At 53.1% G+C, this 18,753-nt stretch overlaps 1 protein-coding gene across 5 annotated transcripts in view; it reads left to right on the top strand.

Moving 5' to 3' along the window:
• The window catches only part of MYO7A (myosin VIIA), an 84,951-nt gene extending 66,803 nt beyond the window's left edge, over nucleotides 1–18,148 (top strand). For 3 of the 5 annotated variants that reach the window (XM_041730369.1, XM_041730370.1, XM_041730371.1), the window contains 17 exons: nucleotides 513–639; nucleotides 1,777–1,946; nucleotides 2,855–3,045; nucleotides 3,722–3,846; nucleotides 4,453–4,610; nucleotides 5,559–5,712; nucleotides 6,942–7,097; nucleotides 7,838–7,943; nucleotides 9,070–9,183; nucleotides 10,448–10,535; nucleotides 10,718–10,824; nucleotides 14,083–14,268; nucleotides 14,706–14,822; nucleotides 15,887–15,970; nucleotides 16,860–16,979; nucleotides 17,560–17,697; nucleotides 17,785–18,148. In XM_041730369.1, coding sequence (XP_041586303.1) covers nucleotides 513–639; nucleotides 1,777–1,946; nucleotides 2,855–3,045; nucleotides 3,722–3,846; nucleotides 4,453–4,610; nucleotides 5,559–5,712; nucleotides 6,942–7,097; nucleotides 7,838–7,943; nucleotides 9,070–9,183; nucleotides 10,448–10,535; nucleotides 10,718–10,824; nucleotides 14,083–14,268; nucleotides 14,706–14,822; nucleotides 15,887–15,970; nucleotides 16,860–16,979; nucleotides 17,560–17,649 — 2,093 coding nt within the window. In that variant the 3' untranslated portion in view covers nucleotides 17,650–17,697; nucleotides 17,785–18,148. Of the gene's footprint in view, nucleotides 1–512; nucleotides 640–1,662; nucleotides 1,947–2,854; nucleotides 3,046–3,721; nucleotides 3,847–4,452; nucleotides 4,611–5,558; nucleotides 5,713–6,941; nucleotides 7,098–7,837; nucleotides 7,944–9,069; nucleotides 9,184–10,447; nucleotides 10,536–10,717; nucleotides 10,825–14,082; nucleotides 14,269–14,705; nucleotides 14,823–15,886; nucleotides 15,971–16,859; nucleotides 16,980–17,559; nucleotides 17,698–17,784 lie in introns of all 5 variants that reach the window. The other 2 variants (XM_041730368.1, XM_041730372.1) reach the window with 2 other exon arrangements.
• Nucleotides 18,149–18,753: the final 605 nt, after the last annotated feature.

Consider the following 18,753-nt stretch of genomic DNA (forward strand, 5'->3'; position numbering starts at 1 on the left):
TACTATATACGGAAGCAGGCAGTCCAGAGTATAGGCTGGGCTGACTCTGAAGCAGGGCGTGGATGTAATGGAAACAAATCCACACCAGGCCATTGGCTCAGCCATCCTTGGGTCCGAATTACTGGGCATCAGCTCCATGCCAGGCTCCGTGCTGGTGCTGGGCTTCGTAGAATCACCAAATATCTAGCTGGAGGGAACCTTGGGGCTCAGTCGACCCTCTCTCTATAGTCCACCTCACTCCAGGGCAGGGACCTGTCCAGAGCTGCAGAAAGACCGGAGGCAGGGCTAGCTCTTTCAGGGCTAGGTGAATTTCCTGATTTCAGGGCTCTCTTCCCACTGCCCTTTGAATTTTGACTTCTAGGGAGGTTGTGCTCTCTGAGGCTCAGTTTCCCCATTTGTAAATGAAAGTCAGTATGTTCCCCCTCGCTACCTCCCTAGTGGGTATGAGGACTGGGGAGGGCTGGGCTGTGAGCGGGGCCACCTGCCTTTCACTGCCATGGTCTCTGCCGCAGGCCCCAGCCTCCCCAAGAACGACGTTATCGTGGCGGTCAACTGGACAGGCGTCTACTTTGTGGATGAGCAGGAGCAGGTGCTCCTGGAGCTGTCCTTCCCCGAGATCATGGCCGTGTCCAGCAGTAGGTTAGTCTGACCCCTCCTACACTGCACTTTAGTGCAGAGCAGGGATTTGTCCAAAGCTGTACAAAGACCAGTGGCAGAGGGGTGTCAAACCCTGTGTCCTGATTCAGTGCTGTCTGAAGCAAAGAGAGGCAGTTGGACACACAGATAGAAGGGAAAGGAGAGGGCTCCTGGAGCTTTCCTGGGGGTCACAGGGGCCTCTGAGGGGGAGCCATGGCCTCATACAGGAATATCACTGTGGTGCAGAGACATGCAGGGAGCTGTCGTGGTCACATGTGCTGGAGCAGCTTGTGCTGTACTGTTTCAGGCGCCTCCCTGCTGATCGGGGCAGTGGGTCTTTATGGGGTGTTAATGGTCATTCAGAAATGGGTGTGGGTGGCTAGGACAGTCAGGGGCAGTCAACTGTGTACAGAAAGAGCCTTGCCTGGGATTCAGGGGCCCAAGTGGGACTCCCCTCCATGCCCTTTGTCCCTCAAACAGCTGTTAGTACTTCCCTACAGTGGTGAGATCAATGGGAGAATTCTTTATAAACTGAAAGCTGTAGACACACTAGAGCAGTGCAGGGGTAGGGGATATCTTGGAATAAACTGCTGTTCTCAGCAGGCCCTCCCCCAGTGATCCGAGGCTTACTGGAGTGCCTCTGGGCAGTGTCTGATGTGTGCTGGGGCCGGGCATGTCCAACTCTGACCAGGCATGTGCTAGGCACAGGGGATGAAGATAGGCCTTGCCTTCTTGCAGCTTCCTTCAGTTGAGAGATGAGATAGACATGGAACAGGCTATTTTAAAGCAAGGACCAATGTGATGAGGGCTGTGGGAGGGCAAGGAGGACTTCCTGGAGGAAGCAATATCTAGGCTGAGATCTAAAGGGTGAGTAGGAATTAGACAGCAAAGGGGAACAAGGCTGGGCTCTTGCAGGCCTTGCTCCGGACTGTGTGTGACTTCGGCAGGGCCATGTCTGACTCAGGCCGAGCTGCGTCTGACCCTGGCTGGGCTGTGTCTGACTGGGCTGGCCTTGGTCTCCTTCAGGGAGTGCCGTGTCTTGCTCTCGCTGGGCTGCTCTGATCTGGGCTGTGCTGCACCTCACTCGGGCTGGGCAGGACTGACCCCGGCTGGGCCCTGTTCTCCGTGTTGGTCCTGCAGGGGAGCAAAACTGGTAGCTCCCAGCTTCACGCTGGCTACCATCAAGGGGGATGAATACACCTTTACCTCCAGCAACGCTGAGGACATCCGTGACCTAGTGGTCACCTTCCTGGAAGGACTCCGGAAGAGGTCTAAGTACGTGGTGGCCCTGCAGGACAACCCCAACCCTGGTGAGTGGCTCCTGGCACAGGCCGCCAGGTACCGGGGTCAGGGGCACCAAGCAGATCACCAGGCACTCAGGACTGACAGTGCCTGTTACCACCCTTCCCCAGATGCCCTCGGCTCCACCTGGTCAGACTCTGTACCTTCCACCTGTACCCCATGGGGCATTGTCCTCTCCTGGTCCTTTCATGCTTATCACCTGTCACCTTCTCCAGGTGATGTCAGGGGTTCCTCCTCAGTCTCCAAATACCCACCAACTGTAGATGAGAACAGCAGTAACCGCCCCCTGACTGAGCACACCCCAGGTCTCCTAATCTCTGGGCAGAGGAGAGGACAGAAATAAATTCTGGAAAGGACAGAAATAAAATGGACCCTGGCCGTACTCTCAGTGGGTAGAGGGGCTGGAAAGTGACAGTCCCTGGGACAGGGCAGTGACCAGGGAAGCCCAGAGATGCTGGGAATCTGGAGGGGAGGCCCCCACATAGCCTGGGGTTCGGGGAGGAGGTATGTGTGGGCAGAGTGAGGCAGGGAGGAGAGCACAAACCGAGTACAGAGGCTGGAGAAAGCAGGTGTGTCTGGGAAGCGCAGATGGTATGGTTTGGCTGGAAGGGGTGAGGTTAGGGAGGAAGGGCAAGAAGTGAAGTGGAAGAAGTCAGGAAATCCAGCCCACAATAGCCTTGTGAGCATGCTGAGGATGGTGGGCTTTCGAGCAGAGGAGTGGCCCGTGCCAATGGCCATGTCTGGTGAAGGGCTATGGCAGGGTAGAGGCAGGGTGACCAGTGAGCACGCATGAGAGGGATAGGGCCTCAGTTATTCAGTGCGGGAGGAACAGCTTATAGGTCATCAACCCAAATAAAGATGTTCCAATCCAGCCTCTCTCTGCCCCCACATGGCCCTGCTCACCTCCACCTCCCAGCGGGGGAGGAGTCAGGTTTCCTCAGCTTTGCCAAGGGAGACCTCATCATCCTGGACCATGACACAGGGGAGCAGGTCATGAACTCAGGCTGGGCCAACGGCATCAATGAGAGAACCAAGCAGCGTGGGGACTTCCCCACTGATTGCGTGTATGTCATGCCCACTGTCACCCTGCCACCGCGGGAAATTGTGGTATGTGGCTTGGGGGTGGCAGATGGATGGGAGTCTCCTCTGGGCCTCTCTCTGTCTTCTCCCTGTATCTGTAAAATGGAGTGAGGAATTAAAATAGATTCAGTTCTGCAGTTCTGTGAAGATGATCTGGGGGTCTCACAGGACCACCAACTTCAAGTTGGGGAAGCTGTCAAACCGGTGCTGGATGGGGAGTGGCCTAGAAACTGCATCAAATGAGGAACTGCCGAGGGCGAGGGCTGGGAGGAGAGTGGGTAGGGAGACATCACCTCGCACTATCTGAAAAGGCAGTGCGGGCAGAGCAGGGAGGGGAGGCCGTGGTTCTTCTGGATCACAGCACTGAAGACTTAAGCCTGGCTTTCCAGGCAGCTGCTGAGCTAGACTGTTGACTGGGCAGTTCTCACACTACACATCCCCCTGCTTCATCCAGGCTTTCTGACTGACCCAACCTGGTTCAGACACGGAGTGTTAAGGAAAGGATCCTGAGTGCAGCATGATGGAGACAGCAGTAACCTCAGAGATCACAATCAGCCAAAGGGCTCCCAGGGTCACCATGGGGTGAGGGTCATCCCCATGGCAGGCAATCTTCCCCACTCCAGAAAGCTCTGGGCTTGACTGTGTTGATCTTGGGGGCCACACATGAAGAGCTGACCTCAGACCCTTGTCTCTTGGTCTCTAGGCCCTGGTCACCATGACCCCTGACCAGAGACAGGACGTCATCCGGCTCTTGCAGCTGCGCACAGCAGAGCCTGAGGTCCGCGCCAAGCCCTACACGCTGGAGGAATTCTCCTATGACTATTTCAGGTGATGGGGAAAGGATAGCGGGGGACCCAGAAAGTGAGCTCTAGGCTTCTGCTACTCCAGTCGGTGTGTTGGGGTTGCCCTGTGATGCTCCTGTCTATGAGCAGGGCCTGGGTCAGAGGGAGCAGGAGGGCAGTTTCTGTCTATTGAGATGACCCTTCTTTATGTCATTTTATCCTTCCTTTATTTAAGATATCGGGTCCTGGGCACTCATGCCTGCACCTTCCTCACTGACTCACAGCCCTGGTGGGGAGATAGGCTCGAAACTGGGCAGCTGTGATTCCGTGTGCCCAGTGTTGTGATGGGGAGGCTGGGGTTGGGGTGGAGACAGAGGACAGGCTTCCTGGAGGAGGTGGCGGCTGAGCTGGGCAGGGGATGCCCCAGGTGGAGGAATGCTGTAGGTGGCACATGCCAAGGCTGGAGCAGAGAGGAACAGAGGGGAGGAGGCTGTGGAGGTGGGCCAGGCTGTCTTTCCAGGGAGGCCAGGTGACCCACCCCAGGTCACCCAGTGTATCAGGGAGGAGTGGGGCCTTCAGCCTCCATTTACAAGTGGGTTAGGAGTGGGTCTTACAACTTGGGGGTCAGTCAGTGCTGACTGTGCTGCATCAGGCCCCCACCCAAGCACACGCTGAGCCGGGTGATGGTGTCCAAAGCCCGTGGCAAGGACCGGCTGTGGAGTCACACACGGGAGCCGCTCAAGCAGGCTCTGCTCAAGAAGATCCTGGGTAGTGAGGAGCTCTCGCAGGAGGCCTGTATGGCCTTCATAGATATCCACACCTGCAGGGGTGGTCACCGTGGAAGGGCAGGGCAGGAGCCACAAGGAGGGGGAAACCCCAAGGTCGGTGGGTGGTGCTGGGCCCCTGCCTCTAGGGTTTTTATCCAGATACCTACTTCCTTCTGACGGAAGGGCCAGTTGGGTCCTGGACAGTGTGGAGGGATGTGGATCCATTTGCCTGGCACCTTACAGCGTGCAAGGGGATGCCTCATCCATTATCTCCTCTGACTCTGTTATTCCATCCATAGACATGTCCATCGTCATGTGCTAGGCCAGGCATGGAGACATAGTTGTGAGCAGACCCAGGCCCTGGCCTCATGGTACTTACAGCTGAAAGGGCACACCGATGGGGGCCAGGCCACAGTGAACTGATGTGGGCCTGGAGGAGGCCAGGATGGCCTCCTTGGAAGAAGGGGTATCTGGGCTGAGACCTGAAGACTGAGTAGGCCCTAGTCAGTCAAAGGGGAGGTAGATGGGGAGTGTTCCAGTCAGAATGAGCATGCCCAAAGGCCCAGGATCACAAAATGATTCAGCACAGGTGGAGAGCAGAGGTATAGAAGGAAATCTGAAGATGTGGGCTGACTAACAAAGGGTTCCCAAGCTCTGTTGAGAAGCTTGGACTGTAGCCCAAGGCCATGAGGAGCCCCTAAGCAGTGAGGTGGCACCGTCAAGGCTATGATCTGGAACATTCACCTGGTTGCTGTGAGGACTTTGGATGTGGATGAGGACCTGGGCTGATGTGGGATCAGTGGTGAAGAGGTGGCCAGAGAAGTTGAGGAGAGGGAGGGCAGTAGGCATGGAGAGCAGGGTGGGAGGGTTGAGTGAGTGGTCAGAGGCCCAGGGCCACACAGTTGGGTAGGGGCAGACCCTATTAGAGAGTGTGGCCTCTTGGGCCAGTGTTCCCCCATTGGTCACAAGCCTTTCCTTGACGGCTCCTCACCCATGCTCAAGTACATGGGCGACTACCCATCCAAGAGGATGCGCTCTGTCAATGAGCTCACCGACCAGATCTTTGAGGGTTCCCTAAAGGCTGAGCCTCTCAAGGATGAGGTGTATGTGCAGATCCTGAAGCAGCTGACTGACAACCACATCAGGTGGGTTGTGGGGGCAGGTGAGGGAGAGGGGCGGGCTCCCCTCTAGTGCTCACAGCTGAAGGGCATCTGAAAGGTCCTCTACCCACCATGACAGGGAGCTCTCTCCCTCCCCAGGCAGCAGCTGGCCCTGCCTGGCAGCAGTCCTTCCTTGCTCAGGGCTGGGATTTGCCCTCAGGGCCCCCTTACATCCCACCTCTGCTTCAAGGCCCAAGGGAGTCTGGTCAAGAACCCAGAGGTGGTGGCTGTGTCCTCTGAAGCTGTCTCCAAATTTAACAGCACCAGCTCCTCCTAAACTTCTTGCCACTCCCTGCCTGAACCTCCTCTGGACACCCCTCCCCAGCCCAGACTCCACTGTCTGCCTGCAGACTCTGTTCTTGAGCAAGTGTCCCCAACTTGGCATGGGCTGTGCTGTGCTGGCTGGCAGTTGGAAGCTCTGGCTGAAAATGCTCATGGGCTGACAGCATTGAGTCCCAGAGTGTGTCACTTCCTCCCTGCTGGGCTGGATGGCAGCAGGAACGGGAGGGCAGGCCCAGGTTAAGTCTCAGAACCTGAGAGAAACCCCACCGTCTCCCCTTACACTAGATCCTCAACTCCCTCCTCAGCTTTGCCATTTTCTGCACCTCTTACAAAATCCACCATTGAACCACATATTGGGTCTTTTCACGCTGCCAAACCTTCATGCATGCTATGCCCACAGCCAGCAGTTATCTCCTTTCTTGCATATCCGAATTTGCCTCAGCCTTCAAAACCTAGATCAAATGCCACCTCCTTCTAGAAGTCCTCTATGCTTCGTTCCTGTCAGGCCCAAGGAGCTCAGAGTGGTGCCCGAGGAGCCCAGGGACCCGTCTAACTGTGCCACTCAAAGAATGAGCTAAAGAGCTTCTGCCAGAATACAAATCTCACACTGCTTCCTTCATAGGAAGGAAGTCTTGCTAAGAAAAAAAATCTTAGCTGAACCAAGAGTGTTTGGTTGACATTCTGGCATGAGCACCTTACTTCCATGTTGCTGCTGTGTGGCCCGGTGTGGGTTGGCCAGCCACACTTTGAGTAGCACTGACCATCCGGCTGTCAGGGAGGTGGGTCTGTGTTGGGTCTTCAGAAAAGTGGTGGGGGTCACGGCAGACATGTGCTGCCATGGTGAGGTGCCGAGGGATGTGCAGCCCCTTGGGGGACTCAGACCCATGACTGGCCTGTGGTACCCCCACTGGACCCCACCCCTCTTCCTGCAGGTATAGTGAGGAGCGAGGCTGGGAGCTGCTCTGGCTGTGCACGGGCCTCTTCCCGCCCAGCAACATCCTCCTGCCCCACGTGCAGCGCTTCCTGCAGTCCCGCAAGCACTGCCCTCTCGCCATCGACTGCCTGCAGCGCCTCCAGAAAGCCCTGAGGTACGGCAGCCCATGAGAGCAGAGGGAATGGGCAAAGAGCCTGGGGCAGGTGCTGGGATGTGTTCCCAGCCAACCTGAGCTTGCGGGTGTCCCTTGGGAATGAGGATGTGCCCACAGAGCAGGTGGGACCTGTCCCTGGGGTCCCACGGCTGTCAGCCCGCCAAAGGTTGCACACAGTGCCCATGCTGGACGCTGTTTGCGTCTGGCTGCTCAGAGGGGCTGGTGCATACCTTCCAGCCTATTGGGGAGGCAGGCTCCTGGGCTGCACTTCATATTCGGCAAAGGCCACTTGCATCCTTCACTTCCTTCCGTTCCCTCCACAGCCCTGGGGGTGGGTACTATTCTCCTCTCATTCTATGGCTGAGGAACTGGAAACCTTGAGATGTTAAGTGACCATCACCTGGTAGGAAGTGGTGGACAGGAATTAGAAGTGGGGTCAGGGATCCCTGGGTGGCGCAGCGGTTTGGCGCCTGCCTTTGGCCCAGGGCGCGATCCTGGAGACCCGGGATCGAATCCCATGTCGGGCTCCCGGTGCATGGAGCCTGCTTCTCCTTCTCCCTCTGCCTTTATCTCTGCCTTGTCTCTGCCTCTCTCTCTATATATGACTATCATAAATAAATAATAATAAAAAAATTAGAAGTGGGGTCAATCTCCAAAGTTCCCTCTATTCCCTGCTCCCCATGGCCCCATGAACCCAACAGGCTCCTGACAGCCCCCCCCACCCCTCTCCTGGTTTTCAGAAATGGGTCCCGAAAGTACCCCCCACACCTGGTGGAAGTGGAGGCCATCCAGCACAAAACCACCCAGATTTTCCACAAGGTCTACTTTCCTGATGATACCGATGAGGTGAGGGCTGCAGGCTTCTTGGTCACTGGCACTCCTGAAGGACCAGGCTCCCTGAGGACACAGGGACCCGCACATTTGCTCCCACCCTCCTGCTCCTCAGTAGTGTCAGGGCTCAGTTGAGAGAAACTCTCTGGGTCAGGAGATCTTGGCTTCCGGGTCTGACCTTCTATTGTCTCCAGCAGCTTCCTTGAAAAAATCATTCTTCCCTGTCTCTGAGGAGGCTCTGGCTCAGAGAAGATTGCTCCCTCCCTCTGAGCTGTGCTCTGTGCTGATGCTGCCTTCCTGCTGCAAGCCCTGTACCTGGGCACAGGCCCACCTGCCTCCACCCCTCCAAGCCTCCCTATTGCCCTGAGCCCACTTTCCTGCACGCCCCTTTCTTCCTCCTCACCTGACCTGATTGTAGGTCTCCTTGTCCAAAGGTCCTATTTGTCTTCCCATCATGCCCAGTAGGTCAGGCTGCTTTGTGACCTCCACTCCCTGCCCCACCTCAGCACAGGGGCTCATTCACATAAATGATTCCAGAAATGAAACTTTTAGTTTCAAAAGCAGTTTTAAAATTTGTCTAGAGGCTAGAGGCTTGGAAATGCCATGATCGTATTCTAGTGATAAGGACAAGAAACTAACACATCCTTCCCATCCCTCCAGTGGAAGCTTACATGGAGCAGTGCCTCCCCACCCCTACCCCAGACTATTTCTCCTCTCTCTTCTTTCCTCCCCTTTCTGGAATTTGCTTTTTTCTTCCTCCAGCCTCTTCTCTCCTCCCAATCACCTCCCCATCTGGGCTCCCCTGGCCTCTCAACCCCCCTTCTGCCTCCCCCCCTCCCCCCGCCCGCCACCACCACCATGCTTGTATGGGCCAGAACCCTGGAACCCTGGAAGCAGAGGCCAAGTCCACTTGGAGGGTTGGGGAGGACACAATCTGGAAAGATCTGGACAGGAGTTAGCTTTTTCCTTTTCTTAGAGGCCATGCCCAGCTCTAGACCCATAGGGAAGCCCCTCACATGGAGGGTTCCCTCCGGGAGGGGAGGGTGCTCAATCTTGTTGCAGGCACAGACAAAGGGGTGCAAGAAGCCCCAGCAGAGGCCTTGCCAGAGCCAAGTATCCCTCCCTACCCCCCACTCCCCAGGCCTTTGAGGTGGAGTCCAGCACTAGGGCCAAAGACTTTTGCCAGAACATTGCAGCCCGGCTGCTCCTCAAGTCCTCAGAGGGATTCAGTCTCTTTGTCAAAATTGCGGACAAGGTAGGTCATGGGTCACTGGCTTCCTATCTGACCACTGTTGGTCTGTGTGTTGGAACATTTGCTTGGTCGTGGGGCAGTAGGGAGGGGAGAGAGAATGAGGGAGGGAGAGAGGGGAAGAGAGAGATGTGCTTGCATGTGGCATCTGACCGTGCCCCTCTCCTCCTTACATCCCTGCAGGGACCCCCTTACTTGTAGCAGCTTCCCCTAAATCTCTTCTGAGTCATGACAGAGCATGGCTCCAAACCTCTTGGGTGGTTTATGTTCTGGACACACCAGGCTCATCACTCTGCTGCAACACGCATGTACTTTCCAGATTTGATTTGACTGGTCCCTCAGCTGCCTTGGGGAGGCCAATTGATCCTTGAAATAATCCTTGAAATAGCCCTTGAAAGGAGGGTGATTATCCCCACCTAACAGATCACAAAACCTGGACTTAGGAAGGTTAAGTAACACATTCAAAGTCACACAACAGGGATCCCTGGGTGGCGCAGCGGTTTGGCGCCTGCCTTTGGCCCAGGGCGCGATCCTGGAGACCCGGGATCGAATCCCACATCAGGCTCCCGGTGCATGGAGCCTGCTTCTCCCTCCGCCTGTGTCTCTGCCTCTCTCTCTCTCTCTGTGACTATCATAAATAAATAAAAAATTAAAAAAAAAAAATTAAAAAAAAAAAAAAAAAACAAAGTCACACAACAAGGACACAGATGCACATAGGTCTGACTCCAGAGCACAGGTCCCTACCACCATTCCATAGTACTCTCCACCACTTCTGTGTCCATGGAGGTCAAGGGCCCAGCTTTTGAGCCTCTTCCTGTGGGAAGGCTTCCCTGATCGTGTCAGGTAGATCAGGTGCTCTCTCATAGTTCCCTGTGCATCCATGTCTGTCTCCTCATCAGCTGTCCTTGTGCCAAACACTGGGGATCCAGAGGTGATCACAGGGAGGTCCTGGACCCAGAGGAGCTTGAAGCCTGTGGGAGGAGCAGGTCACGATGCTGGAGAATGTCCCAGGAATGGACTGGGTCTCATCCTTGGCCTTCTCCCCACAGTCTAGGATAGCGTGCAGTAGGTCTTTGCTGAATGGCAAGTGGAATGACCATCACTCTGGGCAGGAAGTAGTCTGTGCTCTGGCACAACAGGTAGTCAGGGCAGAGTGGGACACCCCTTCTGGCTCCAAGAAAGGACCACCAGGAGGGCCTTGGGTGGGAAAATGAGAAAACTCAATATTGCTGGAACTAAAATGCGTGGACCCGAATGCCCACATCCCTAGGTCATCAGTGTCCCTGAGAATGACTTCTTCTTCGACTTTGTTCGACACCTGACAGACTGGATAAAGAAAGCACGGCCTGTCAAGGATGGTAATGTGAGGCCGGCACCTGGGATCATCTGAGGCCCGGAGCAGGGCGGGTGCTGGCTCAGAGCCATACTGCGAGGCCCACCTGGGTGGGACCTAAGCTCCAGCCTCTTCCGGGGCTAGTGCTCAGCATGGGTGGCCCTCTGTGCTGGGACCCTCTGGGTGATCGACTGCCCTCTGCCACAGGAATCGTGCCCTCGCTTACCTACCAGGTGTTCTTCATGAAAAAGCTGTGGACCACCACAGTGCCAGGGAAGGACCCAATGGCTGATTCCATCTTCCACTATTACCAGGTGAGCTGCCTAGCACTTCTCTGCTGTTACTGCCTCCGTGTGCTGTTAGCCTTGCTATACTTTGGGAAAGCGGAAACCTTCTGTCCTTGCAAGGACAAGATGGAGATGGCAAGGCCTCTGAGAGTCCTGCTGGGATTTGGGGAGTGGCTCAGCCTCACACTCTTCTCCTTCCTCAGAGCCTTGTTGTTTCTTCTGAGCTCTTAATCCCCACCTGTTCATGTCCTTCCGTGGCTATCCTCTGAACTGGAGATTCTGCTGTAATACCTGGGTGTATCCGGATGTATCCGAGGCCTCAGTGTGAATCTGCAAACACTTTCCAGCACAAGCATGTGTCTGCAGAAAGCCGAGGTTGTGGGGTGCCTTCATGTTGAACCTCTATTCTGTGTCTGGCACTTTTCACTCATTTTGCCCTCCCAGAAAATCCCAACAAGTAGGCATGGTGTTCCCATTTTATAGAGGGATAAACTGAAACTCAGAGACATCAATTGATATGATTAGGATTGCCGGGCAGGTGGAACTGGGGTTTGATTCCATGTCTTCACAGCTGCAGATTAAGTGATATTTTCTGGGCCCACTTACCTTTACCATTTACCTAAGGGGCAGGCAGACCAGGATTCTGGGAAGGATGGGGGACAGGGATGGTGGCTACCATGGTAAAGAGAATGCTAGCTTGGGAGTCAGCAGGGCTCATTCACCCATGAGCTCTGCTTCTCTCCATGGTGCCATGCAATGAATGGCAACTACCAATTTCCCCAAGGCAGAAACCCAAGTCAGTCTTGACATCTCCCTCTCCCATTTCCCATGTCCCAAATCATTCACCTGATGACTTCACCTCCCAAATCTCTCTAAAATCCATCCACATCTCTCCCCTACCTATACCAGCTCAGGTCAGTCCCTCATCTTCTCTCATCTGGTGAAGCTGGTAACCTTCCCCTGAGCTCCCCTGTCCATTGTTCCCCCCTTTGAATTCATTCTCCACAGGGTGGTCATCATGCTTTTGGGACCCTCTCAGTGCTTCCTTTGCTCTCAAGGTAGAACCTCAAATCCTGACTGCAGCCCTGCATGGAGAGTGCCATTAGCTACTTCTCCTGCCTTGTCTTGTACCCAGTTCTCCTTTGTTCACTTCACTCCAACTACATTTTTTCAAATTCTCAGGTATTCTAAGGAACCTCTGTAACATTCTCTCTTCTGGGAAACTCTTGCCTAGGTTCCCTACTTCACCTACTGAGTTTTAAATGTCATTTCAATCATCATAAGGGAAGTCTTCCCTGTTCCCAAGACTAGATCAAGTCAACTAGATATATCCTGTGATAGCACTGAGAACAATTCCTTCAAAGATTGTAATTATACATTGATTTGGGTGTTGGTTGTTCTTGCCTTGACTATAAGTTTTATGAGAGTAGGGAGGGTTTATGTTATTTAAGGCCTGGCTCATAGTGACAATGAATATATGTTGGCTTGGTGGATGGGTGAATAGGAAGTGACTCAGTGAATGAATGGGTGGAAGGATGGATGGTGAATGAACTTACGGGTGGATATTGGTGGGTGGATGGACAAATGGGAAATGGATGTGGGTGGGTAGAACCATATGGATGGGTAGGTGGATGGATGGAGGGATGGGTATGGATAGGTGGATAGGTGGGTGAGTAGTTTAAAAGGTGGATGGATGGATGGATGGATAACAATTGACTCAGGTTTCTAATCTGCAGTGTGTGGGTGAAGGGAAGGGCTTTTTGCTAGTATCTCCACATCTAGAAGACAGTTTTAGGTTATAACCATAGATCTATACGTATGTCTTTATGAAGTACCTGTGTGTGTTGTGGAAAGGTTCATTATTTTGTAACATCTAAGCTTTTTGGATATCCTGAGGTGACAATGTGTGATAAAATGTACAGCTAGTGAATTAACCAATTTATAAGTTTCTCTTTGTTATCATTGATAGGAAAGAAGCATCTTGGACATGAGATTGTTAAGCTGTCTCTGAGAAATGTCAGAACTTACTAGGTTGGCAGCAGAGGGACAGAAGGAAGTATAGAGGGAGAGTTGTATGCGGATGTTTTCGTATTTACATTTTAACAATAACTCTTAACATGTATTAGTCTCTTTGGCTGTACTATAGGAATACATTAAGTGATTCAATGGAAACATACCTCCTTGCTAATTGAATATTATAGATTGGATGATGAATTCTTTTAGAAGCATTATATGTTGTGTACTGTTACTTTATGTCTCAGTTTTAATTGAACATTAAGGGAATGCAGTATTTTAATTGTAACTCTGCCAGTATCTTTATCTAGAGGCCTGTTGCCATTTTTGTCTTTTATATTTTTGTCGCCAAGAAAGGCAGGATTATATATTTTTTTCAGATGGAGTTCGTGTAGTGTATTCTTGGTTAACAAAATACTCATAGTTTGGGGACTTTGACATGATAAATATTCATGGTGTGTAAAAGCATGATGCATAACTCTACGATCTTACATTAAAATGCTTACTGTATTGTATTCCGTGTAGATACACACACGGAACCTAGAAGTCAAACTGTAAACTGCTTGTGATTATGGATGACTTTGTTCTTTGCTGCTTGTGTTTTTCAGTTTCCTTTTATGCACATATTAACTTTTAAAAAATAAATTTTTACAAGTTAAAAAAAATAATAATCTGCAGTGTGTCCTCAGGCCAGCATGTTTCCCTGTTTCAAAGACTGGGTAAGACAGTTGTAAGGTTGGGGGTGGTGTTGGCCCTTTAGAGGCTTCATCTTTGCTTTTGGTCCACTCCTCATTCTCAGTTACTCTGTTTCTGGGTCTGGAAGTTCCAAGTGGAGAAGAGGCTGGTGCTGCAGATGAAACCAGCCAATCTCAGGGGAACCAATGGGAGGAGGCCAGCCTGAGAGGTTTTTCCCAATGAAGGACAGCCTCAGAAGGTTAGGGTTGTGGAATAGTCTCAGGCTCCTCAGCTGGTCACTCTGAGTCCCTTCGTCTTTGAAATGGGGCTGCTCAGCTCACCAGACTATTATGAGGGGAGATGAAATAGTATGCATACATGGCTTTGCTTTCCAACTCTAATGTGCTGGATCTGTGCAAGCGCAATTGCCATTCCCTGTGCTGTGCTTTGTCCCCTTGGGGCACAGTGTCAGATGAGGCTGGAGAAGCAGGCAAGCCTGAATGCAGGGTAAGCAGTAGACCTCACATCAGGCTGGTAGGGAAGGAAACCACTTCCTCCCATTCTCTCCATGCCTATGACCTGCTCTGCCTTTGGCAGGAGTTGCCCAAATATCTCCGGGGCTACCACAAGTGCACACGGGAGGAGGTGCTGCAGCTGGGGGCACTGATCTACAGGGTCAAATTCGAGGAGGACAAGTCCTACTTCCCCAGTATCCCCAAGCTTCTGCGGGAGCTGGTGCCCCAGGACCTCATCCGGCAGATCTCACCTGATGACTGGAAGCGGGTGAGTACAGAGGTGGCGGTAGGACTCGGGACACTGCCAAATGGGTCTCTGGGCACCCTATGGGTCAGGTGCTGGGCAGAAGCCCAGGGAAGTCTCTCTTGTGGAAGTCTCCCTGTGTATGATAAAGTCCCATTTTCCCTTCCACTTGCTTTAGTATCCAGTCCTCCAGGCAAAGGCCTCACCTGGCTGCTTGGTAGCAATCTGCCCTGTCCTGGTTACCATGGTGACCTGATTTTACTTGACACTTTTTGGCCTGCTTGCTTAGGGGAGAGGAGAGAGGGAAGGGAGATCAGTGGGATAAACAAGGGGAGGGGAGCCTTCATGGCCTCTGGGACCCTCGCCCTATGCCTGGACCCCCCAGGGCCCGGGAGAGCTGGACAATGCAGGTGGGGCAGGAGTGGCAGGAGAGAGGCCTCTGACCTGTGCTTCCCCCACAGTCTATTGTTGCCTACTTCAATAAGCATGCAGGGAAGTCCAAGGAGGAAGCCAAGCTAGCCTTCCTAAAGCTCATCTTCAAGTGGCCCACCTTTGGTTCAGCTTTCTTCGAGGTGAAGGTACATTATGGGTGGCTTCTTGCCTCAAGGGGTGGGGGCAAGAAGGCACAGGAACTCCTCTCCAGGACTGTGGGTGACAGCGATAGCCTCTGCCACCTGTACTGGCAAGGGAAGGATGGAAGCACCCTCAGCTTTGTACCACCTGGGTGTCTCAGTCCTGGGATCCGAGGGCCTACCCGAAGCTCAGCCTAGCAGGGGAGGCAGATGTGTAAACAAGCCAGAGTACTGGAGAATGAACTGGGCCATGTGTGACAAGGGGGAGCCCTCATCAAGGTGCTAGAACCTGGGAGGCCTACCCAGACTATGAAGGCTGAGGAGGCAACAGCTGAGCTTTCCAGGAAGACTCTGGGGAGAGTGTTCCTGGCAGAGGGCCTGGCATGAACACAGGAAGTATGAGAGATTGAGTATGGATGGCCACAGGGTAAGAGATCAGCAGACTGTGCTGAGGCAGCCTGGCAAGCAGGCGAGGGGGTGGGGTTTCCTCCTGCAGGTGGTGGCCGACACTGGAGGGTTCTGAACAGGGATGATGGGGTGAGAAATGCACTCTGACCACAGGGTGGGGGTGGGCCTAAGGGGCACGAGCAGAGGCAGGAGGATGATGAACAGGACGGCAAGAGAACTGTGGGAATGGCACAAGATGGAGAAGAGAGGGGATGGCCTCGTTACATACCTTGAATGGGGGCCTTTGGAGAAGTCTGGCTGTGCAAGAGACGGAGGTAAAGAGATAAGCTGGAGGCAGGGGTAGAGCTCAGGATTTTTAAATATGAAAGACATTTGGGCTGAGAGAGGAGATAGCCCAGACTCCTAGAGAAGCAGGAGAGAAGGGATGAAACTGCCACTGGGGAGGGTGAGAAATGAGATCATTTGGGGACCCATGAGGGGATCTGGGTGGCACTGAGGGCCTAGTAGAGATGGAGACCATGAGCTTGCGGCAGGGCCGCCAGCCCTGCTGTAGCCCTGGCATTGAGCAGGCAGCAGGAGAGGGCAACTTAATCCTGGCACCCAGCTTTCCCTGCTCTGGGTTCCCCCAGCTGTATCTGATGGTTTCTGGCTCTCTTTGCTAGCAAACTACAGAGCCAAACTTCCCCGAGATCCTCTTAATCGCCATCAATAAGTATGGGGTCAGCCTCATCGATCCCAGAAGCAAGGTGAGCAGTAAAGGGGCAGGGGTGGGGAGGTATACTTCTCTGTGTGCACCTCTAACAATGGCCCCCAAACCCAAGCCTCAAAGAGCCCCTGCTGGCCACCATCCTCACTTCATCTGCCCTCTTGGCCACACATCTTGAGATGCTTTGTCTACTTTCTTACCTGCTCCATCAAAATTGCTCTCCTAGAGTCACTAGCCACCACCTTGCTACTGAATCCAATGAACTTATCAGTACTTGGCCTATCGGCATCACTGGACCCCCTACCAACCATTCCTTCCTTCCACAATGTTCTCTGTCCATATTGGTCAGGATGGCAGACTGCATGGGGTGGAGGTGGATAACTATTGTTCATATTTATGGGCCAGAGTTGTCCTTACTCAGCAAACCAGGAAGCACAGTCCTACTACATACCCAGGAGGGGTACAACCTGGACAATTGGTAGAGTGCCAAGGACCACCATCTTCCCCTTGTGCTCATGTGCCCCACTTCCCTGGTTTTCCTCTTATCTCTCTTGGTTATTCTTCTCCACGCACACACATTGTGCTCCCCAGGGCTGTCCTTGTCATCTTGTCTTCCTCCTCAGGACCATCTCACTTAGGATCAGAGTTTGTTTCTTTGGGCCTCTCAAATTTCCAGTTCCAGCCCCACATACCCCACAGCCTCTCAGACTTCCTTGGGTGGCCTACCATGTGGTCCCAAATGAGGCGTGGATGGAGGGAAGGCACCTGCCTCCCCCAGCAGCTCCATGGCAGAGCTGGCTTGTCTTCTTGCTCCTTCTCTTGTCTGACAGCTGGAGGCCTTTTCAGTGTGTGGTGTCTATGGGTTGCAACTGAGGGAAGTGAGGCCACAGGGCTCACTGCGTAGCTTCAGACTGTGTCTGCTTCCCTAGGACATCTTGACTACTCATCCCTTCACAAAGATCTCCAACTGGAGCAGTGGCAACACCTACTTCCACATCACCATTGGGAACCTGGTGCGCGGGAGCAAACTGCTCTGTGAGACGTCACTGGTGAGAGCTCTTCTATTCAGGCCTGCCTGCAGCTTCAGCTAGCATCCCAGGCCCCAGGACAAACATGAGTGCACAGATTGGCCTGAGACTGGGATCTAGGGTCAGACTGGACCAAGGTCAGGTTGGTTTGAGACTCAGCTTAGGTCTGGGAGAGGGGCTTAATTTGGTGCTGAGAAACAGACACCTCAATTAATAACTATTGCTTGAATAACTTCAGTATCTGGGAACTGAGCCTTTAGCCTCTAAGTTCAACAGTTGGACCCATTAGCAATGAGGCTTCTTGGACTGAGCTGAACTTCAGAAGTATGACTCAACTGGTAGAACCTTTAGTGTCACCAGTATGTTAGGGACCTACAAACTGGGGCCTTTATGTGGGGTCGTAACAACTTAGAATCTTAGATATCTGGCTGGATGAGTCTAACTCTTCAAGTGTACAGCTGGGGAGACTGGATCCAGAGCAGGACAGGATTCTCCTTTGTCAAGGGCTCTGCTCTCTACAGTTTCCTAGGAGAGTTCTGCATCTGAGTGGGCTGGCCCTGTCCCACTTTTTGTTCTGTTCTCTTCTTGCTGTTGTTTCCAGGGCTACAAGATGGATGACCTCCTGACTTCCTATATTAGCCAGATGCTCACGGCCATGAGTAAACAGCGGGGCTCCAGGAGTGGCAAGTGAACAGTGGGAGAGGTGGTGCTGGCTCAAGCCCATCAGCTACCTCTGCAGGTGGGGGAGGACTTTTGCCATCTGGGCAGGGAGGCTGGGCCAGCTGGCCATCATTGATTGCACCAACTTGGCTTCCTATCCTTCCAGCGAGGCAGCCTTGCTGGGATGCAGAACTCCCCTCTATCCACTCCTGAGGGCTGGTTCTAGCCCTGGCTTGCTGTGGCCTTCCCAGTTATAAGAGCCTGTGCTCCTTGGATGCCTTTCTTAGACCAGTCCTACCATGTGACCTCCTTTGACTTCAAGAGGACAACCTAGTTCTCCGCACCAGGACCAACCAAACCAAACCCAGAATATTTTGAAACCTAAGGGACTGGCTTAATTCCTGTTAAGACCAGGATTCTCAGCTGGGATGAGGGAGATAGATCACTTTTATATATTGCAATGTGAGTTCTGAGCCCCTGTGCTAGTTCCCCCTGTTCGCCTCAGGGTATAAAGTATGTGTTTAATCTTTTGGTCCTATAGTGTCTTTGCTGTGGGAAGGGGAGAGAGTGGGGGAATGTGTGGGGGACAAAGACAGGGCTATGTGCGAGTGGCCTGTATATCTTTTGTCTATGTGTACAGGGCTAAGCTGGTCTGAGTTTGGGGGTTGGGATGCCTGAGCCCAAGGTGTGCTTGAAAGGGACTGGCTGGGACCAGGGTGGGTTGTGGGGTAAATGTTGGGACATTAGTCTGGGAGGTAGTAGCCTAAGTGTGCAGGGGCTGGGGACTAGAGAAGGAACCAGCTTCTGGGACTTGACTACGGCCAGTGGAGCCAGAATAGCTCTTGCATCCTGTCAGAAATATCTCCTTGGTTCACCAACAACTCCAAGAAGGATGCTGCTTTGGGTCAAATCCTTATGTCCTGAGAGTGCCTATAAAATGTTACTTTGGGGGCAGCCCCGGTGGTGCAGTGGCTTAGCGCCACCTGCAGCCTGAAGTGTGATCCTGGAGACCCAGGATCGAGTCCCATGTCGAGCTCCCTGCATGGAGCCTGCTTCTCCCTCTGCCTGTGTCTCTGCCTCTCTTTCTCTCTGTGTCTCTCATGAATAAATAAATAAAATCTTAAAAAAAATAAAA

The sequence above is a fragment of the Vulpes lagopus genome, chromosome 15 (genome assembly GCF_018345385.1).
Source record: "Vulpes lagopus strain Blue_001 chromosome 15, ASM1834538v1, whole genome shotgun sequence".
Taxonomy (NCBI): Eukaryota; Metazoa; Chordata; class Mammalia; order Carnivora; family Canidae; genus Vulpes; species Vulpes lagopus.